The sequence below is a fragment of the Anabrus simplex genome, chromosome 1 (assembly GCF_040414725.1).
Source record: "Anabrus simplex isolate iqAnaSimp1 chromosome 1, ASM4041472v1, whole genome shotgun sequence".
Taxonomy (NCBI): domain Eukaryota; kingdom Metazoa; phylum Arthropoda; class Insecta; order Orthoptera; family Tettigoniidae; genus Anabrus; species Anabrus simplex.
This window is the reverse complement of record NC_090265.1, coordinates 927,408,046-927,431,724: the sequence shown is the minus strand read 5'-3', so window position 1 is coordinate 927,431,724 and position 23,679 is coordinate 927,408,046. Positions and strand designations below refer to the sequence as shown.

Sequence of the window (23,679 nt, the reverse complement as noted above, 5' to 3'; positions counted from 1 at the left end):
GTGGCAGATTCCCTATCAGTTGTTTACCTAGCCTTTTCTTACATATTATCAAAGAGTTGCAAATTTATCAAACGCTTCTCATCTACTAATGTCATTCCATGCCATCCCTCCACCGACAGATCGGAACATACCACTTACACTTTATTGTACACCCACCTCCCCTAATCTCACGTCAAGCTACCATAGCAACTGATTAACACTATAATAGTCAAAAAGATAAATTAAATTACATACAACATTTTTCTTCAACTCACCTTTACTTTAACCAATTAACATCATAATTGACCAAGGGGTAAGTGAATTTACACAAATCGTTTTTTTTTCTTTAAACTCACCTTTCCTTCAATTTCATTCCTTAATACGCGACTCTCCTCTTGTTAAAGACTTTAAACCACATTTCCCTTTCGACACTCTATATAAGAAGCTGCAGTCGCACCTTCTAGCTAATATAAATACAGCTACTTACCATCGAGCACTCTTCGTTGCTCCTACAACGTGCTTTAAGAAGACTGCAGACTTATCTCATCACACGAGATTAACAACAAAATAGCAACTTTAAATTTTATTTTAGATCCTACTTGGAGTGATCAAAAATATTTTTCTTTGTCATTATTGTAAAGATTAAATTGTTAAAGCTCAAAATTTATTTCTTATGCCCTCAACCAATTCAGGAACCTTTAAACAAGGTTCAATTCAATGCAGCAATAATTGTGTCCTTACAGAACTACTAACATGCAACTTGTTACCACATTTTTAGACAAGGACATTCATAAAAGTATATAAATTAGGACTGTTGGTTAGGCTTTATAAAGGCTTTATTATAAGAATATTTTAACTAATGTCATCCCTCTCACTCATTTTTGATGCATGTACCTACATCATCATCCTCACATTTATAATTTGTAATTTTTCTTAAAAAACTAAAATTAAGAGCAATCAGGATCCTGATTTATTATCTGTCAGGTTTGATATTAAAGCTGAAGTTACCCCCCCCAAAAAAAGAGAGCAAAACGTGTCCCTATAATTTACTTTATGAGTTTTAATTTTTAATTAATTACTCTTTATGTATTGAATAGGCAGAATTTAATAAATATTAATATTTCTTTGACTTTAACATACCACTTAGTCGAACATCTTCTCTCCTCACTCTCAAGTCTTCCCAGCCCAAAGTTTGCAACATTTTTGTAACACTACTCCTTAATGGGAAATCACCAAGAACAAATTGTGCTGCTGTCCTTTGGATCTTTTCAAGTTTCTGTATCAAGTAGTCTTGGTGTGGGTCCCATACACTGGAACTATACTCTAATAGGGGTCTTACCAGTGACTTATACACCCTCTCCTTTACATCCTTACTAAAACCCCTAAATACCCTCATAATCATGTGAAGAGATCTGTAAACTTTCTGTACAACCTTGTTAATGTGATTACCCTAATGATGATCATTTCTTGATGATGATGATGATGCTTGTTGTTTTAAGGGGCCTAACATCGAAGGTCATCGGCCCGATCATTTCTTAGTAGATCAACACCTAGGTAGTGTACTTAGTGATCCCCATGAGAAACTGACGCCCCATAAAGACAGCGAACTTTTCCTTGTGGTGAAATTTACAACCCAACTTTTTATCCCGTTTACCATCATACCATCGTCTGCTGTCCATCTCACAACATTGTCTAGGTCTTTTTGTAGTTTCTCACAATCACACAACTTATTTACTAGTCCATGCAGTGCAAATAGCCTTGTCCGTACCTCAAGATGATAGCATTATTGCATCGCCCAATGACGTACCGAGGTTAGACTTCTGTGACTGGGTACATTAGTCCTTCCTCCATAAAATGAGGTACTGAATGCTGTCATCGCCCATGTTGTCTAAAAATTATTGCAATTTTAAAACTTGCATGTTTGTAGCTAGATTTAGTTGGTGAGACATAGAACAAACAACATCATTATTATTATTATTATTATTATTATTATTATTATTATTATTATTATTATTATTATTATTATTATTATTATTGTTGTTGTTGTTGTTGTTGTTGTTGTTGTTGTTGTTGTTGTTGTTGTTGTTTCTTCACTAGGCACATTATTTAATATATGGGTAGAGAATGACTTTAAAAGTGTAACTCAGTTAAGGCCTAAATGAAAAGCAATTCTTAAACTAATCCTAGCAGTCAGATGAGGTGGAACTTTCTTTGGCTGGTCTTTATGCCAAATGAAATGTCAGTTACTTTTCTTAGAATGTTGTTATTCCTTCCATTAGTTGTTATTGTATGTAATAAATCTGATTTTTAGGAAATTTGCTGCTTAAACTGAGCTATTACACAGATGCCTGTGCAGAATATATAATTATATCAATAATATTCCTCCATAAATACTGTTAACTTACATTTTAACATTTTAATTGAGAAAATGAAATCATTTAATCAGAAAATACTGATCTAATTGGTATGATACTCTTAATGGTACAGTAAAACCTTGACACATACAACGGAAACTTGACCTTATGGAAAAATACCCATGCTTCTTACACTAAAATATGTATAAAATGACCTGTAGTTGGAATTGATCATTGCAAATACAGATTCAGCTTCCTCTTCTTCAAAGTTGCATGATCTGTTTTAGCAATTGATGCTGTGGTCTGGATTACAGAATCCAATCTGTAGCTCTCAAAAGAAACTGTGGAGCACTGTTCTAGAAAAGCAGGAATGATTGTGAATAATGGAGCATATGAAACCACTTGCATCAAAACAGATAACTTGCAGGTTGTTCAGAATCAGTCTAACTTTACAAACATCATGGCAGAAGATTATTTGAATATTGTCCAGCTCCATGTCTAAATGGTTAGCGTGCTGGCGTTTGGTCACAGGGGTCCCGGGTTCGATTCCCGGCAGGGTCAGGAATTTTAACCATCATTGGTTAATTTCCCTGGCACAGGGGCTGGGTGTATGTGTTGTCTTCATCATTTCTTCCTCATCACGACACACAGGTTGCCTACGGGTGTCGAATCAAAAGACCTGCACCTGGCGAGCCAAACCCGTCTTGGGATCTCCCGGCACTAAAAGCCATAAGCCATTTCATTTCATTTGAATATTGACCTGAATGTTGCTACTAAGGCTGATTTAAGTGACTTCAGTTCATTAAAAGCCATTAGAAAGCCAAACTAAGCAAACAGGACCAGGAAAACGCAGTAGTAACTTCTGAAGAATGAAATGTAAAAGGTATTGCAATGTTTCGTGACGCGTGAGGTATTTGGAACATTTTGCACTAGTACAAAATGATTTTGAGTTTCTTGAATCCTTATGAAAAGCAAGATTATTGGCAGGAAACTGTGTTTCTGGTGTTAAAAATTACATTCAGATATCAGTCCTTCATTATTTTTGCAATTAATTGCAGTAATTGTTTGCATGCTATGTACATTTCTTCTAAAGGTACAAGACAGTGAAAAGCTAATTCATTGCACTATACAGAATTCCTTTTTCTTGTGTTACGATCAGTAAGGTGTAATACATGTTTTGGTGTCAATTAATTTAGGTGCACGATTCATCAAAGCAACAACAACAGAAATAAAATGTGGTGTTGTGCTATTCCGTTATGGATAGGTCTCAGTGTCTGTCTGTCTCATGGCTTTTAATGCCGGGAGTGTCTGCGGATGTGTTTGGCTCGCCTGGTGCACTGGTTTCACTGTACTTGTGGTATTATTATTGGTTTGCTCAGCTGCTGGAATTACATATGTTTGAATAAGGTTTGGAAACTACCTCATATTTTAATTTTGTTTTTAATTAGAGGGTGCCAGAGAAATGTTTATATTCTAAAACTAAATTCCTTTTAGGTTATATTAGAGATCGCTATGAAGGCATTACACCAGAGGAAGTATGAATGATTTAGCTACATGGCATTTGCCAACAATGCATCTTAGTGGGTATAAAATAGTAAATCATAAAAATGAAAATAAAAATGGAATTTCTCTTATTTATTCATACAAACTATGTAAGGAGTGTTGCTTGCTAGTTGAGGTGGGTATGCAATGTGTATACCATTAAAATCCATTTTAGGGATGGAAATCTCTGAAATGTGGAGAGTTTCCTTGCCACATTTAACATTCAAATTTTCTTCCTATAGGTGAGGGGTAATATAAAGACTTTCATGGTTAAAGTGTAGCTTAGACTTTTACTCTATTGGTTCTGTATCATTTCATCCAGGATCTACTCTGTTACAGTATTTATGGTAGGACACTATTACAGTATATAGATTTAATTTTAATTTTGAAACCATTAAGAAATTTCCCAATACATTTTCTCCATTGTAGAATTACAAAAGTCAGATTTTTTATGATTTTACTCTTTAGTTTACTATGATTTTGGTATGAGCACTTGTTCGATATTAGAATATTGTTTGGTGAATACAGCCAAGAGGGTCTTCTGTCCGATGAAGAAGCCCAAGAAGTGACCCGGTTGCTGTCTCCATCAGACGAGAAGGATAGAGATGACCCCGAGTGGCTTGCAGATGTACTATCAGTCACAAGTGACTCCCAGCTACAGGATTCCACCCTGGATTACAGGTATTTTGACTGGAATTTATTAACCTGGTGGTGCCCAAGCTTTAAGCTTTTGGGCTTCCTTTAAACATGCTTATAATGCTTGAGGTATGGGGTTTGGTTCACGAGAGGTTCAGTGTTTAAAAAGGCATGAAGGTAAACATTAATACAAATTATCCTCTGTCTAGATCCAGAAGTGAAACAAGCATGACAATGGAAGATTCCATGACCTCGAGTCACATCGGTTCACATTCAGGTTCTGAGTCAGGCTTGCTTGGCTCGGTGAGCAGCCTCAACGATCAGGATGGTGCAGGAGACCAGGAGTCACGAATTGAAGACTACATACCAATTCCTGGAAGAGTGGTAAGAAATCTCATCCATGTATGATACCTAGAATTGCTGGCATCTCACTCTTGTACAGGATAGGAAATAGACAATGACGTAGGGGAAACAAAAATCTTGAAATTCTATGTGAAACTATCAGCTCTGATAGGAAGATATTCTTTTGCCTCTGAGTGAATTCCTAACCTTATTCTTCGAACCTGCGTATTCCATTTTGGCTGTAGTGCTACGTTTCTTTTCTTTTCTTTTCCCTTTTCTACTTATCTGCTGTACTTAACCAGTCATAGGTTTTAATTTTTTGCTCAGGCTAAAAAACCCTCACAGTTATAGATTAACTTAAGTCAAAACTGAAAAGAAATGGCCTCCCCATTTTATATAAATAGAATTTGACAATTAAAATAAATGGTTCATCAAACCCCTGTGGCTAGAAATTTTTTTCCAGGTATTTGAAAAATAGTTCAAAAGATTTTGTACAATATTATATAAATGTATAGGATTCTGGGAGAGATTTGTAGATAAGTTTAATTCAGACTTTTTATTTATTTTGTTCTTCATTTAGGTCATTATTGAAAATGGGGTACATTACTTTGAGGACGGTCATTTCTGGATGGAAGTGCCTGGTTTGCCAGAATCTGAGGAAGATGATGACAGTGACTACCCTATTCCTGTGAAGAAAACTTCCAAGGTTACCTTCAGCACTGGACCTATTAAGGTAAATTTTATGTACCTGGAAGTTCTTGGTAGTTTCCTGACTGACTTTAGAAGGAAGGAAATGTTGTGTGTATTCATATGCAGGCTATTTCATTTTCTATAAAATTTCTTCTTATGTAGAAATTGTTTGTTGTAGGTATACAGTACGTTTTCAGTGAATGATTACGATCGACGAAATGAGGATGTGGATCCAGTTGCAGCTTCTGCTGAATATGAGCTGGAAAAGCGAGTAGAGAAGATGGAAGTTTTCCCAGTGGAATTGACTAAAGGTCCAGAGGGTTTGGGACTCAGCATTATTGGCATGGGAGTGGGGGCAGATGCTGGCTTGGAAAAGCTTGGCATATTTGTTAAGACTATTACAGAACACGGTGCTGCAGCACGAGATGGCAGAATACAGGTAATTGCTAAGAAACTGTTTCATAGTACTGTAATCATTCCAGCACAATCTGGGTTGATGTTTAGAGGGCTAGTAGTGGATAGAACAACAATATAATCTAATTGAGCAGGGAGAGTATGTAATAAGTTGAATTTGGTAAAGAAATTAGTGCACAAAGATAAAAGAAATAATGAAACATTTCATCTTAGTAATTTTGTAGGAGGGAGAAATAATGGAGCAAGGAAACTCATATCAAAACCTACTGTGAAATTTTGCTAAAATCCTATACAGTCTATAGGAAGCTCACTTACCAAATTAGCTACAAGTTTCCACACGAAGATTCTGAAGTCTAAACCATACTCCTGAGAAACATACAACCTAAGTAATATAACTGCACGAGATGTTTAAGTTATGTTTGGGCACCCCTGATAATTGATGAACACCTGCACAGAAAAGCCTTGAGTAACTGTGAACGTGCCTTCAGGGGATAGTGGGTTCAAACGCCACTGTCGGCAGCCCTGAAGATGGTTTTACATAGTTTCCTATATTTACACCAGGCAAATGTACCTTAATTAAGGCCATGGCTGCTTCCTTCCCACTCCTAGCCCTTTCCTATCCGGTCATTGCCATAAGACCTGTGTGTGTTGTTGCAATGTAAGTACGGGAACAGTATCTGGAACTGTTCAGGGACGTCCAATTACTGTTATCTCACTCTCAAACAAAATATTCCAGTTCCAAGCTTGACTTTGGTACCTCCCAGTTAAAACTCGCTGCTAATTTTTGGAAAATGAGCCACCTATAGGACGCAGATGATTTTAGCTACATTTCCTGGTAGGTTTCAGTTTGAGCTCATTGTAATTTCCCTTCTAAGAAGGATGCTTTTCAAGCAGTTAGGTGCATACTCAGATTTCCCATTGAACAAATCAAAGAATTTGCCTTAGGCAGCAACATTTTGGAGCAGGAAAAAAAAAAATCTTACGGTGTTACACAATGACAATAAGTTTGAAATGTAATCTGTTAAAACTCTATGAATGCATAGTTTTAAAATTCATTTTTAAATCAAGAAATTCAGTAAAGTGATTAGCCTTCATTCTTTCTTGTTTTTCCACTATCAGTTTTAATACTCATATTACAATAAATCATCTTGTTCTGTTAATTTTATATGGGGTCCTTTCAAAATGCGTGCCAGTTTTTCAAAACAGGTTAAGAAAATACATGAACATGTTCATCACATGTTCCCATTTCAGATATGGAAAATGTCGTTGGTCATATGACCTTCCCTACTGTGCTGATGTACAAAAACTCTGTCCGTAAATTTCGCTATGACTACCTGACAAGGTTCCGCTTGGGTTTCACCAACAACTCATCAGATTTCTTCCTGTAACTCATGGATGTTTCAGGGTTTATTGACATACACCAATGATTTAAGATAACCCCGAAGAAAAAATTGCAAGGGATTAATTCACGTGACCTTGGTGGCCATTGTTGGTCACCATTACGCGAGATGAGGTGATCAGAAAACTGCCATGGAGCAGAACTTTTCAGTGTTCAACCTGTTTCATTGAACTTTGCCACAAGTCTACGAACTGTTAATTCATTCAGTGCTTCATTTTGCCCTAGAATCATGCAAAAAGTCTGACAGTTGCTGCATAACTTTCTCTATTCTGAAAACGTTTTCATTATTAGCACATATTGCACAATAGTAAACTGCTCCATGGCTGGACACACTATGAAGAAATGCGAGAAATTCAGACTGAAGCAAAAATTGGAATGTTTATGGATACCAAAACAATATGCAACAATGTTGACAACCAAGTAACAAAAATGTATAATACAAATATAGTTGGTCCGTTATTGGACATTATAAATTTTCCAGCTAAATCATTCCTGGTTGCCAGCATTTTGCCCCAGTGTTCTAAGTTGGGCTCATCAGTTGGTAAATAGCACACCTACCAAGACGCTTCGCTGGTGCATACCGTGGAGGTCACTGCGTAGGCTATTTGGAGTCACCGACAGTGCCAAAGCACTATGAGAGACTTTGTCTACATACATACATACATACATACCGTACATACATACATACATCATTATAGACCATTATGCCTTTCAGCATTCAGTCTGCAAGCCTCTGTGAATTTACTAAATGTCACCACAATCTGCTAGTAACTAGTGCTGTGGCCTCATTTAGTTCTATACCTCTTATCTTTAAATCGTTAGAAGCTGAGTCTAACCATTGTCATCTTGGTCTCCCTGTACTTCTCTTACCCTCCATAGTAGAGATCATTATTCTCCTAGGTAACCTATCTTTCTCCATTTGCCTCACATGACCCCACCACTGAAGCCGGTTTATGCATACAGCTACATCCATTGAGTTCATTCCTAACTTAGCCTTTATCTTATCATTCCAACTACCCTCCTGCTGTTGTTCCCACCTGCTTGTACCAGCAATTATTCTCGCTACTTTCATGTCTGTTACTTCTAACTTATGAATAAGATACCCTGAGTCCACCCAGCTTTCACTCCCGTAGAGCAAAGTTGGTCTGAAAACAGACTGATGTAAAGATACTTTCGTCCGGAAGCTGACTTTCTTCTTACAGAATACTGTTGATTGCAACTGCAAGCTCACTGCATTAGCTTTACTGCACCTTGATTCAATCTTACTACAGTATATTACCATCCTAGGAGAAAACACATCCTAAATGCTTGAAATTATCTACCTGTTCCAGCTTTGTATCACCAATCTGACATTCAGTTCTGTTGAATTTCTTACCTACAGACATCAATTTATTCTTTGAAAGGCTAATTTTCATACCATACTCATTGCACCTATTTTCAAGTTCCGAGATATTAGACTGCAGGCTTTCGGAACAACCTGCTATGAAGACCAAGTCGTCAGCATAGGCCAGGCTGCTTATTACATTTCCACCAAACTGAATCCCTCCCTGTCACTTAATATCTTTCAGCAGATGATCCATGTAAACTACGAACAATAAAGGTGAAAGATTACAGCCTTTCTAACCCCTATCCCTGAAAAAAGAACTCATTCTACCATCAATTCTCACTGCAGCCCAATTGTCAACATAAATGCCTTTGATTTGTTTTAATAATCTGCTCTTGATCCCATAGTCCCCCAGTGTGGTGAACATCTTTTCCCTCGGTACCCTGTCATTTGCTTTTAGATCTACGAAACATATACACAACTATCTATTCCTTCCGTAGCATTTTTCAATTACCTGACGCATACTGAATATCTGATCCTGACAACCCCTCTGTGGTCTGAAACCACACTGGTTTTGATCCAACTTCGTCTTAACCACAGATCGCACCCTCTCTTCCAAGATGCCAGCGAATACTTTGCCTGGTATACAAATCAGTGAGATACCTCAATAGTTGTTGCAATCCTTCCTGTTCCCCTGCTTATAGATAGGTGCAATTACTGCTTTTGTCCAATCTAATGGTACCTTACCAACACCCCATGCTAATCTTAGTATTCTTTGAAGCCATTTCATCCCTGCCTTCCCACTGTACTTCACCACTTCAGGTCTAATTTCATCTATTCCTGCTGCTTTATGACAATGGAGATTTACCATACTTTCCACTTCCTCAAGTGTAATTTCACCAACATCATTTTCCTCCTCCCCATGACCTCTGTTGTTCACGACACCAGTATGAAGATTTCCTTTTACGTTCAGAGGATTTTCAAAATATTCCCTCCACCTGTCCAGAGATTCCCTGGGATCTATTATGTGTTCACCTGAATTACCCAAAACATTCATTTCATTTTTTCCCCCCCTTCGTAAGATTTTGGTAATAACCTGGAAATCTTCCCACGACTTCTTTTTGGATTCAACAACTATTTGTTTCGCTCTGTTTCTTCCATCTACGTACAATTCCCTGTGCATCAGCGCTTGTTTGGAGCCATTTCTGATAAGCCTTCTTTTTACATTTACAAGCTGCTCTCACTTCATGCCGCCATCGCTTTTTCCCATCTTTACACACAGTTGTTCGTAGGCATTCCCTTGATATTGCTACTTTAGCATCCCTGTATGCCACCCATTCTCTTTCTATATCCTGAACCTGCTTACTGTCCATTGTTTGGAACTTCGCACTAATCATATCCATGTACTTCTAATTTCCGTATCCTGGAGATTTTCTACCCTTATTAGTTTGCAGACAAATTTCACTTTCTGTATCCTGGGCCTAGAGATACTTTATCCACTACAGATTGGATAGTGGTCTGTTTCATCAAAAAATCCCGGAAAAACCTGTACATTCCTAACAGATTTCCTGAATTTGAAGTCTGTTAAGATATAGTCTGTTATGGATCAGGTACCCCTAGCCTCCCATGTGTAGCGGTGAATAGCCTTATGCTTGAAGAATATATTTGTAACTGCTAAACCCATACTAGCACAGAAGTCTAGCAAACGCTTCCCATACCTATTATCTTCCATATCTTCCCCACATTTACCAATCACCCTTTCGTATCCTTCAGTTCTTTTTCAACTCTTGCATTGAAATCACCTTTTAGCACTATCCTATCCTTGCTCTTGACCCTGACTATGATGTCACTCAATGCTTCATAAAACTTGTCAATGTCATCCTCATCTGCACCCTCACATGGTGAATACACTGAGACAGTTCTCGTCCTAATTCCTCCAACTGCCAAATCTATCAACATCATTCGCTTGTTTACATGCCTAACAGAAACTATGTTGTGTGCAATAGTATTCCTAATGGACAGCCCTACCCCAGACTCTGCCCTTCCCTTTTTAACACCTATCAAGTACACTTTATAATCTCTTACCTCTTTCTAGTTATCTCCTCTTACCCGAATATCACTTACTCCTAGCACATCCAGCTGCATCCTCTTTGCTGACTCAGCCAGTTCTACTTTCTTTCTTCCATAAGCCCCATTAATATTGATAGCTCCCCATCAAATTCCATTTCGTTTGCCAAGTTGTTTCCAAGGAGTCCCTTGCCTGTCAAATGGGAGTGGGACTCCATTACTCCCATAGGTCTGACACTTGCTTAAAATGTTCTGAGCTCAGTAAATTCATGAAGCAGGATGCTACCCTACTTGCACATAGTCCAAGTGAGGATCTCTTCTCTAACGGGTTAGGGACCGCCGGTGGTTTGTATAGCCCTAGCCGCCTGAGCACAAGGAGGGCCATCACTCAAAATATGTCCGAGATGCCCACTCCCATTCCGCTAGGGATATCTGTTCTCGGCTATGTTGAACCATCTCGGCGTCCTGGGAGTGGCTAGCTATCCGAACTCCCAACAAATCGAGAGTAGGTAAGAAGACACCATGGCCCACATCCTCGCAGAATGCGCCGATCTCTATGCCCTAAGAAGAATCCTCAACCTGCAGAAGACACTTGAACTCTTATTAGCAGAATGACGAGAATACTGTTGATCTATTCATTTGCTTTATGTGCGAGAGTGAATTAATTAGGAGCATGTACATTTCTAGTGTTTTGTTACTCTGGGAACTTTAGTTCCCTTTTGTTGCTTTTGTGTTCTTTTCAGCTTAGCAAAGCATGTTTTATTTTTTAATTCATTTTCAAATTCCTCCATTGAATAAATAGTTTCATTTATTTTAATTTTTGTTTCCACTTAATTTGTTCAGAGAGGATGGTCACCTAGTTGTACTACGTCTTAAAACAAAAACCATCATAATCATCATCTATGGCTCCTTCCTGTGGACCAGCTAGGATTTGATCGATTCACTACATAGGCTCATATTGCATTATGTTTATTTCCTTTTGTTTTGTATGCAGTGTTCACTTAACAGTTTGCCATTCCCTATTTAAAAGTGGCTGGCCAGAATTGCTGTATTTTCTGATGGGCATTTAAATCCCAATAGACACAGCAACATAAATGCCATCCTTTAAAGAAAATAACATAGAAGTCAAATGAATAAAGATATAAACATAAATTTGTTTGCATTTTGTTTCAAAGCAATCAGTGCACATATACAGGGTCTTTCGCTCAAGGTGGCCAGCCGGCGCAGCAGAGCGGGTAGATGAGCGAGCTGGTGGGGCGAGCACATGCCAACTTGCTGAGCTATGGGCCGGAATTACATGTAAATAACAAGCACACATAATAATGCATAATAAAAGTAAAATCATTTCTCACCTTGTCACAGAAGATGTTGAAAATGTCCTCCACCTGCATCTACACATTTTTGACTTCATCTAAGGAAATTTTCAATGGATCCCAAGATAGCGGGTTCAAACCCGGCAGAGGTAGTTGGATTTTTGATGGGCGGAAGAAAGTCCATTCGACACTCCATGTCGTATGATGTCGGCATGTAAAAGATCTCTGGTGACACATTTGGTGTTTACCCGACAAAATTCATTAAATCTCAGCCATAGATGCCCAAGAGAGTTTCGGTTTACTCGGTCTGCCATCTAGTGGGCCTAGAGTAAAACGGAACGTCGAAATTGACGAGCAGACAGCCAGATGGCATCAAATTGAAATGTATGCACACGGTAGCTGAGGCCATACGATTATTATTATTATTATTATTATTATTATTATTATTATTATTATTATTATTACCACCACCTCAATTTCTCTCGTGATATTTTGTTTGAGTTCATCTAGAGTGTGAGGGTTTGTTGGATAAACGTTATTTTTCAATTTTCCCCATAAATAAAAACCGCAAACCTTAACTGGGCCACAATGGTTTACTAATCACACTGTTGTCAAAAATTTCCTCAATTAAACTCAATTAACCGCATGAGTGGTTGCCGAGTCTTGCTGGAAATGTGCAGATTTGCATTCATTGTCCATCAATTGTTAAAGAATGGTATGAGAATGTCATTCCTGTATCTCTGCCCGGTGATTGTGATTTCAAAAACTATAGGCCCTATCATCCTGTCTGCAGTTACTGCTACCAACACTCCCATTTTCACACTCCAGATGAACTCGAACAAAATATCATGAGAACTCAAACAAAAGATCATGAGAGAAACAGAGGTTATCTCGGTAGATGAATAATGCCTGTGAATGAAAATTTCCTTAGTCAAAGCCAGAAATGTGTAGATGCAGGTGGAGGACATTTTCAACATCTTCTGTGACAAGGTGAGAAATTATTTTAATTTGATTACGCATTATTGTGTGTGCTTGTTATTTACATGTGATTCCGACGAAAGTTCAAAAACGTCTGGGAAAAAGTTGTTTTTCTACGCACTCTTTGTTATTTGCCAGTGAATTTTTACCTTACACCTTTTGAACGACAGGCTGAAGATGACCCTGACTGGAGGTCAAAACCGGTCCCATTTGTGATGGACTTATAATGTAACCTTGCATTATTAAATTTTCTTGTATTGAATAGGTGAAACCACAATATATTTTTAAATTAATTGTAATCTCAATTCATTATAGACCAAATGAAATTCTTATCATTCAATGAACTCCCGGAAGGTAAATTGTGATTTAGACCAGCTTGTTTTCCCATATTTCCAGTTCACCAAAATAGTTATCGCGACTCCACATCTAGTAACATTTCTCTATAACCCTGTCCCTCGGTCTTCTGTATGATATTTGGTCACAATTTTCGTGATTCTCAAAATTATTATCAGTACTACATTAATCAGAATAAAATTCTGAACCACTACTAGAAAGGTCACTATCTCCACTAATTTCTAACGTATCTCCAATTTTGCATTCCTCCAAACTTTTTGGCACTACTCTGCGATTAGTAGATGACATGGTATGAACTTGAACATGAATAATCTCTGACTGCAAGATAATGGTTATAAACTAGGTATGCTGGTGAAATACACCTGGCAAAGACTGTCAGTAAGGTGCTGAGATCTTGCTGAGTCATGGGAATGCTACGTGGTTTCAGAAGATATTTCAATATTTCTGTCCAGACACTTTTAACAACTGCATGTGTGAAGAGTGCTTTGGAGTGTTCAGCATGGCAGGAGAGTCATAAAACAAGAGCGCTCTGGAGCATTAGAAATGGCAAAGGTTTAATAATAAATAGCAGTTATTCCGAAGTAGTATACTTCTACAGATAGCTTCTTTACTAACCTACATTGAGACCTGAAGTTTTGACTGTTTACGAGGGGGGGGGGGGTCAAATATAAACAGGATTTAATTTTTTATTTAAATTCATTTGTTGAAAAACACAAGGCAATTACCATTTATTTTTCCACATAGTTTCCTGCTTTGGAAATGCATTTACTGTATGGGCAGCTTTTTGATGGCCTCATCGTAAAAAGAACAGGGTAATGTCACCAGTCAGTTGCGCACAAAGTCTTCCACACTCTCATCATCTTCAAATCGTTGCCCTCCTAGGGCTTCTGTAAGTGGTCTGAACAAATGGAAATCACAGGGTGATAATTTGAGCTGTAAGGGGATGATCAAGTGTAGTCCATTTCCTGTAGCTTAGAGACGGTTAGAGCTGCAGTATGGGGCCGCACATTCTCGAATCAGTTGGTCTCTTCTTTTGCAGCGATATGCAACCCTCACCTTGTTCAACAGCTTGCAGTAGTAAGCAGCATTGATTGTGCGTCGCTCATGCAAAAAATCAATCGGCAAAATATCTCATCGATCGAAAAAACGGTTGCAAGAACCTTGCCAGCTGAGAGTCGAGTCTTGGCTTTCACTGGTGATGCCTCCCCTTCCCTTCACCTCTCCTTACTGGCTTGTTTGGATTCGGGAGTGTAGTGGTGGACCCATGTTTTGTCGTGGGCAATGATCAGACTCAGAAATGCATCACCTTCTTTTGCAAACTTTGCTGTAAGCCTCTGACAGACCTCCAAACGTCTCAACTTCTGATTTTCTGTCAAAAGGAGAGGGACCCATGGAACTGTAAGCCATTTGTGATGATTGCTTGATAGCTCCCATAACTGATTCCGACTTGTTCTGCAATTTTTAACACTCTCCCCCTTCGATCTTCGTCAATAATGTCTTTAACCGCAGAAATGTTTTCGTCTGTAACGCTAGTTCGAGGATGGCAATCGCGTTGCTGATTTTCCCACGTTCTCATCCTTCTTTGAACTTTTTATGCCAGGCAAACACACGCATCCTGGACAATGTTTAATCACTGAACTGTGAAGTCAATCTCTGGCAAATTTCCGCCTCTGTAACTCCTTCACGAGCAAGAAATTTTATAATTATGCATTGTGCAGTGGATGGGTGCACCTGTTGCTCCAACATCATGAGAGTTACTGATGAAACGGCGAGAAATATCTAACAGCATGCTCTCCCCACTCCTAACGGTCCCGCATAAGCATAGCAGAAATGCGGGGCCAGTCCTACCAGCTGTTGATGTTCAGGAACAAAAATCCTGTTTACATTTGATCGACCTTCGTATTTAACCAGCGTTTATTTCTTTAGCAGGTTTTACTCATTCATGATCCAGTTTGCAACAACTCACAGTGACTATTACAAAAGTGACTTCTGCTAATTGTATCCACATTGATTTCTGGTAATATAGAGATTGTTTGTTCATTAAGTTTCAAGGCATCTCTCCAATTACAGCTAATTGTAATCCCCATTCTCTTTAGATAACAGAAAAATGTGAAGTATATATTCGTGTATTTTGAGATGCTTTTAAGAAGCATGATTTAAAATTAATCTGATTTATTTGTATTAAGGTTAATGACCAGATCATAGAAGTAGATGGGAAGTCCCTGGTCGGTGTAACGCAAGCTTATGCTGCTTCTGTTCTTCGAAACACATGCGGTCTTGTCAAGTTTCTTATTGGCCGAGAAAAAGATCCTCAGAACAGCGAAGTGGCACAACTGATTAAGCAATCCCTACAGGTAAACTTCAGTGACACATTTTTCTTAGTGTATATGATTTATTTTATAGTTGGGTTCCAAACTAAGGACAATGTTTGTGTGGCCTACGTAAGTTTACAGGATTCAGTTTATGAATTCTTGAGTGCTGTGGAATTTGAATATGAGTGAGTGTTTTTGATTTATTTAGAGTTGTGATTTCTTTGGATTCAGGTAGTTACGGCTACACCATCCATGATCACTGTTGGTAGCAGTGTAGAATGACCAGTTTATCTGGGTAGGTTGTAGTGTTTAAATTACCATGCAATAATAATCATAGCAATTTCTCTCAGTTACTGTACACAAACTTTTAAGCTTGAATAATATAGAGAGAGGAGGGAAAAAATACAAAAAGGTAGCTGCCCTTGTATTAAGGTTATCATGACAGCCTCATAATCAATTTTCAAACAATGTTTCAATAGTATATGTGTTAATCTGCCTGTTATTTATTGATCTAATATGTTTACAAGGTTCCCCTAAAGAGGCAGCTATCACCAAATGGGAACATTTATTTCATTAGTAATTTGTCATACTATACAAATAGTGATTTACAATTTAAAGGAAATCGCTGAGAATATTAGTGACAATTTCTTCTAGTTCCAACATACTAATTCAAAACTCTCTTTCTGTTGATTGCTCTGATGTCAGCACTCTTATGGGAGCCCCTGGATGTAATACATGAAACTTCATCAAATACTTCAAACTTGTTTGATTTTTTGAGGCAACCAGCAATGCAGCTTTGGACCATGTGCTGTCTGTTGTTTCTCAACAGATCCCTTTTTCAGCAGAAATCAAGAACGTGGGGAAGGGTTTCATTCTCTTTACTGTGATGATAATGGGTTTCTTGGCTTCTACCTGGGATATTATGGACTGTGATAACATTACAATTAATTTTTATTGCATTAATCCATTGAGATGTGGTAAGACCTCTTTTTGTGAAATCTAGGTGTCTGATTTCAACCACTCCAAGAACTGCGATACATCTCCACCATGGAGAAGTGCTGTTTATCTCTTGATTTACCACTATTACTACTACTACTTTCATAATTTGATTTTGTGTAAAGCACATCGGGCAGTAAGTTTCCTCCACAGGTGTCTGTCATTTGCAGCATTTTCAATAATGTTCCAGAAGACTGCAATGGTGTGCAAGTTTTCCTTTAACGTTTGACAGAAAATCTTCCAAGGATGGCTTTGTTTCCTCCTGTTTTTAGATGTCATCAGTCAGGCACGTGCAGGATGTGGTTGACTAATTTGATGTTCAGTCACAATTGCCTACAAACATAGTGCCATAGATCTTTGTAATTCTTCTTCATTCATGATTCAGTCAAGGTGATATATAAAGGATCCTTCCATGGCAATGCTGCTGGAAAACATTCAGCCACTTTGTCATAGTGATAGTGAATGTCATTGTCTCACAGCCATATAATGCAGTTGGTGTAACAAGGCTCTTGAACAGTTTCATTTCCAAGTAGCAAATGTACTCACTCTTCGCACAGGCATTGGTAATCTATTTCACGATTCCTTCATGATTTCATGCAAAGTTGCATGCCTGTATTCAAACGTTTAATACGTACGGCATGTTAAACTGATTGTCTTCTATGAAAGCATGTGGCAGTAAGGTGAAGTATGATAAAGCAGTTCAAAGTGGAAACAGAATCAGGACGATCACAGAGTTTATTGAACGGTACAGTTCCTGGTCTGAAGTTGTGCATAATTCTCCCTAATTCTTGGTTACATGCTGTTGTTCATCAGAAAACCGGGAGAGACTTTGTGGCTGAAGACTCTTGAAACTAATCGTTGATGATAACCTCCCTTACTGTCGGTTCTGTGGAATAGAGTAAAAGGCTCTTCATTTAACCCTTTTGACCCACCTTGAAATGACATGACAGCCTGTAAAACTGTCACTCCAGGAATTTGAAATGTTATGGACCTTAAAAGCTACCTTTGGACAGGGGGATGCTAATTATGAAGTTGGGTTAAAATATTTCCAGCAGTTTTGCAATTATAAGAAATATGCTTAACATGCACCCGCTTTTAGGCTAACTCTGCTCGAACTTAGATGACTGAAGAACCGTCCGTTAATGGTATTCCCCGTATTAATCCTAGTAACGAAATGATGCACATGAGAAAAAGTTTCAGAAATTTATTTTCATTTAAGGCAGGTAGATTTCCATTAAGGTTGGTTGTGTATATATTGTGGGAGTGCAAACTCACGGTTTCAGTTTCGTATAAACCCCCAGTCATTTCAGGGATTTAGAAACAATATTGGCCTTGAAATTTACCCAAAGACAGGTGGATTATAAATATGAAGTTAAGTAGAAATATATCCAGTAGTTCTCAAGTTATAAGAACTCAGACAGACAAGACAGACACATACACCAAAGCTTAAAAAAATATGTATATGGTCATTACTACACCTAAAACGGATAACCAAATGAAAATTACACCAAAATAGTTAATGTACAGACACGCGGTCATTGCAATTTTATTTATATTGGTAGATATTTGCAGCTGCTGATGACCAGATTAAATGCATGCTCCATCCGTATTTGACAGTTGACTTCTTTGTCCATGCCTTCATCATTACATATGGTGTTACCAAGATATGGGAACTGTTGGACTAGTTCTAGAGCTTGGTTATTGACTGTTAAAAATAAATTGTCCTGGCTTTTTCCAGTTTGCATGTTCTTAGTACTTTTACGCATAAGCTGAATTTACTGGCTTCAGTATCCAAGCTGGTGGTAGTTTCTTGTAAACATGTTTTTGTTTCAACAGACAGTGCAATATCCTGAAAATCTAATCATTCAAATGGGTCATTTCCTCATGAAATCCCAAAATTGCCATTGCTTATTGCTTCTCACAAAACAAACTTCACAGTGAAAAAGAATGGTGACAAGGTACATCCTTGTCTTATGCATGTATCGATTATTGATTCTGAAGTCTGTACAAAACAGCTGAAGTTTTAGTAAGATGTTGACGAAATGCTGAAATCCTTTTGATTCCCCACAACAATTTTCAATGAATTGAATCAAAGGCCTGTTTAATGTCAATGAAATTGACTTGTCAGTAGTTTCTGACTCTCAGCACTTTGTTCAGCAATGTTTCTTAGTGTCGGTATTTGTTTGATAAAAGAGCACCCTTTCCTGAAAAATGCTTCTTCCTCACAAAGTTGCATATTCATTTGAGCTTCATTATTTTTAACATCTGTGTTGCAGTCTTGACTTTATTATTTGTTGCTGGTCCTATGTCAACGAATTTCTATGTCTGTGAAATATTGTCAAATTTGTGTTGATTCAGGGTTTCAACATTTATCCTGTTCTTCTTTACTGAGTAGTACATTCCCATTCTTAAATAGATACCTAAATATAAAATTTCTTTTTTTAGTCCCTAATTCAGTAAATTTGATAGTAGCATTTGCGTTTTAGCTACTATTATGGAATTCTTTAAAATATCTTTCTCTGTCCCGATTCACCTTATTAATATCGAAATAAACCAGTGAAGTCAAAAGTCTGTTTGTATGTATACACTAGATGTTAACCACAGCAAGCATGTGGTATCACTATTTTTGAAAATTTGTCATGAGGTTATGTTTTCTTCTTGTTTAACTTAATTGTACGTTTTGATAAAAAGGTAAAAATATTAACACATGTATATAGTACACATCAGGTAAGCATTAATTACCGTACTTCCACTATCCTCCATAATCGAACTGAAAATTTCGTCAGTGCATTGTTGTGAGATGATCATAGGGAAAACAATGGGAATTTATAAGTTGCAATTGAAAAAATAAAGGCAGCTGGAGCTTTGGGTTTGCTTAAGGCATATAGACTCCTCAAGAGTGTAGGAGAAGAGAAATAGGTCCCAGAAGATCAGCAGTATGGAGTTATAATACTCATTTTCAAGGAAGGAGATAAAATGTGTAGTAATTATGCAGAACTTTCTATTTAATTCCTTATTTTCTTCAACATCTTTATTTCTTACCCATGCAACACAGCAATTTTTTCACAAGTACTTGCAGATAAATGCTGCTGTTCATAAAATTGGCCTTAGAACTACCACCTCTTTGCCTCCAAATGTGATAATATTTTCCTGCACTTACACTCTCTCTCTGTGATAAATCTTAATATACTTTCTATATATACATGGGGAACCTGAACTATTCAGACAAACTTCTGGACATTGTTCAGAGACACCTTCTGAATATATTGATATAAGGTTCCTGTGGTCTTCAGTGGCTCATTGCAGAGTAATTGATTTTGTTTGGTTTGTTGGTCCATTTAGCTTTGTATCTGTATTGCACTGAAAATAATAATAATAATAATAATAATAATAATAATAATTGTTTTACATCCGTCCTAAATGCTAGTTATTGACAGATGCTGGGGTGTTCGAATTTTGTCCCTCAGGATTTCTTTAACATGCCGGAAGCCGACACAGAATTGTTACCTTTAAAAAACCCTTTAAAGACATGTTATAGCCTTTTTCACTGTTCTGAAGGTATTCTCACAGAAACGATTATTGGGGTAACAAACCGAATAAGTAATGATAACATTATTACTCTGTAACAAGCCACTGGAGACCATAAATCTCTTATACCGACATACTCAGAAGGTATCCGTGAACACCCTCCGAAAGTTTGACGGTGGAGTTTGGGTTCACTCTGTATGTTTAAAAAAGTATTAATCGGTTTTCACTCTTTCTGTATTTATGAACCAGTCCCTCAACTGAAAAATTATCATAGGATGGAACATTATGGGCAAAAACATATCATAGTTAAGGACTGCAGATGAAGAGAATCAAATTCTTCATTAGTGTTTGTAATAAGCACATCTGCCTTGGAACTAAACATTAGATAACACCTTTCCCTTCTACTCAACACTTTTTCTTTTTTACCTCTTCTTTTGACTACTTTTTTAGTATTATCTTGTGTGTTTCTCTCCTTCTAGCTTTTCATGTATGTTTTTGACGCTATATAATCTTCATTTACACTGCAATATAATATCGGAGATTTCCTCCATCTCCTCTCTCAGGTTTTCTTTTTTTGCTGAGCAAGTTGGCTTCATAGTTTGGGTCATGTAGCTGTTAGCTAGCATTTGGGAGATAGTGGGATTGAATTCCACCGTCGGCAGCCCTGAAGATGGTTTTTTGTGGTTGCCAGTTTTCACATAAGGTCATAGTTGATTCCTTTTTGATCCTAGCCCTGTCCTATTCTGCTGTCATTGTAAGACCTCTCTGTGTTGGTGTGATGTAAACAAAAGCATTCTTTCTTTCTTGTTGTTGTTGTTGTTGTTGTTGTTGTTGTTGTTGTTGTTGTTGTTGTTGTTGTTGTTGTTGTTGTTGTTGTTGTTGTTGTTGTTGTTGTTGTTGTTGTTGTTGTTGTTGTTGTTGTTGTTGTTGTTGTTGTTGTTGTTGTTGTTGTTGTTGTTGTTGTTGTTGTTGTTGTTGTTGTTGTTGTTGTAACATTTCATGAATATCTGCCAAGCTGTTTTCTTGTCTCCTTTTTTAAAATATCTTGGTCATAACAAACTAAGCTGGACTATGTTAGGACTGGGCCTTTATTTCAAGATTTTTCCTTCCGTTCCCTACTTGCGCATTTCCATTTATTTTCATTTTTTCCTTTCTCTGTACATTTTAGATACTTGATTTTCTCATTGACAGAACTTATTTTTTCTCTCTTATTTTCAAAATGTATTGAGCAATATTAAAATTCTTTGTAGAAATAATTTCAACCTAATATTTCCTAGGCGGATCGAGAACGAGAGGAGCAGCGCAGGCAGATGGAGCAAGCCGCAGCCCAGCGTGTTAGGGGCCATCATCACTCGAGTGATTCTGGTCCTCTATCACCTGATGGAAATCGCTCGGAGGACAGCAGCATTACAATGCCTCTCACTGGAACATCCCCGACCACATCGTCATCTTCGGACGGTCCTACAAGTCCTCCTGGTGCCACCGACAGCGTGTTTGAAGCTGACACTTCCAAGTTACCAGCAGCAAGCAGTGATGTGGACTCGCTGAGGCTTCTTCAAGAGGTATCTATTAAAACTTTCATATCTCTGTAAGAGAGTTTCTTATATATATAAATGATATTTGCAATCACAGATAAGGTTATTAGTGGATGATGTTATACTGTATAGAGTAGCAAATAAGTTACAGGATTGTAGAAGACTAAAAAAATTGGGACTACAATGTTGTGAAATGGTCAGCAGACTATGGTATGATGGTAAACTGAATGAAAAGTTGGGTTGTGAGCTTTACCAAGAAGAAAAGTTCTCTCAGTTATAATTACTATGTTGGAGTGATAGTTTCTCATGGGAAATATAAGGAATGATCTTCATCGGGGGTAATCGCACTGTTGAGGTTCTAAAGAAAGGTTACAGATCTCTTTGCATAGTTATGAAGGTATTCAGTGGTTGTAGTAAGGATGTAAAGGAGAGAGTATATAGGTCTCTCCCTCTCTCTCTCTCTTTTTTTTTTTTTTTTTTTTTTTTGTCACACCAACACAGGTCTTTGGCGACGATGGGATAGGAAAGGCTTAGAAAGTGGAAAGAAACGGCCGTGGCCTTATTTAAGGTACAGCCCTGGCATTTGACTGGTGTGAAAATGGGAAACCTCGGAAAACCATCTTCAGGGCTGCCGACAGTGGGGCTCGAACCCACTATTTCCCGATTACTGGATACTGGCTGCACTTAAGCGACTGCAGCTATCGAGCTTGGTATATAGGTCTCTGGTAAGACGCCAACAGCTCAGAACATACTGTTTAGTCAAGCAGCTTGGCTCCTTTCTCCCAAGTCTTCCCAGCCCAAAGTTTACAACATTTTTGTAACGCTACTCTTTTGTCGGAAATCACACAGAACAAATCGAGCTGCTTTTCTTTGGATTTCTTCCAGTTCTTGAATCAAATAATCCTGGTGAGGCTCTCGTACACTGGAAACCTAGTTGGGGTCTTACCAGAGACTTATGTGCCCTCTCCTTTACATCCTTACTACAACCCCCAAATACCCTCATAACAGTGTTCAAAGATCTGTACCCTTTATTTACAATCCCATTTATGTGATTGTCCCAGTGAAGATCTTTCCTTATATTAAAACCTAAGTGATCTCCATAAGGACCTTTCACCCCACCAACACAGTAATTAAAACTGAGAGGACTTTTTCTATTAGTGAAACTCACAACCTGACTTCTAACCCCGTTTTATTATCATACCATGGGCTGCTGTCCAACTGACAACATTATCGAGGTCTTTTTTTTTAGTTGCTCACAATCTTGTTACTTATTTATTACTCTATATGGAATAACATCATTATCATCATCATTTCCCCTTATCCAGCTCCTGCTGGGTCGGGGTATTTATGTTCCTTCTCCATCTTCCTCTTTTCCTTCCACCATTCCTTTTCCACGATCTTGTTCCGTCTAATCTTCGTCTTCTTATGCCACTCTTCACTGATTCAATCCATCTTGTTCTAGGTCTTCCTCTTGCTCTCTTGCCCTCGTGCTTTGCCTCATCTGTCTTGGAATTCTATTCTCCTCCATCCTTTTTACATGTCCAAACCACCTTAGTTTATTCTTTTCAACTCTCTCATTTAGCTTTCCTATCCCAACTTCCTTCCTAACATCTTCATTTCTCACTGTGTCTTTCCTTGTCTTTCCCATCATACTACTTAGGAATTTCATCCCACTGCCTTCAATTCTACTATCTTGCCTACTAGTCAAAGTCCAAGTCTCAGCTGCATAAGTCAGTATGGGTACATAGTACATTTTGTACATTATCTCTTTACTTTTTCTTGGTACTTCTTTGCTCCAAACAAGTTTTCTTACACTTTGGTAGAATGCATTACTCTGCTGTACCTTCCTGCTAATCTCCATGTCCACCCTAGCATTTTGCGTTAATTCACTTCCTAGGTATTTAAAGCTGTACACA

The 23,679-nt window shown here is 37.9% G+C and overlaps 1 protein-coding gene across 5 annotated transcripts in view; it reads left to right on the top strand.

Annotated features, from left to right (window-relative positions):
- Spn (Spinophilin) overlaps window positions 1-23,679 on the top strand; it is a 294,699-nt gene that overhangs the window by 192,473 nt on the left and 78,547 nt on the right. For all 5 annotated transcript variants that reach the window (XM_067136664.2, XM_067136663.2, XM_067136660.2 and 2 more), the window contains 6 exons: window positions 4,404-4,556; window positions 4,721-4,895; window positions 5,434-5,586; window positions 5,722-5,982; window positions 15,579-15,746; window positions 21,506-21,790. In XM_067136664.2, the coding sequence (XP_066992765.2) occupies window positions 4,404-4,556; window positions 4,721-4,895; window positions 5,434-5,586; window positions 5,722-5,982; window positions 15,579-15,746; window positions 21,506-21,790 (1,195 nt within the window). The remainder of the gene's footprint in view (window positions 1-4,403; window positions 4,557-4,720; window positions 4,896-5,433; window positions 5,587-5,721; window positions 5,983-15,578; window positions 15,747-21,505; window positions 21,791-23,679) is intronic.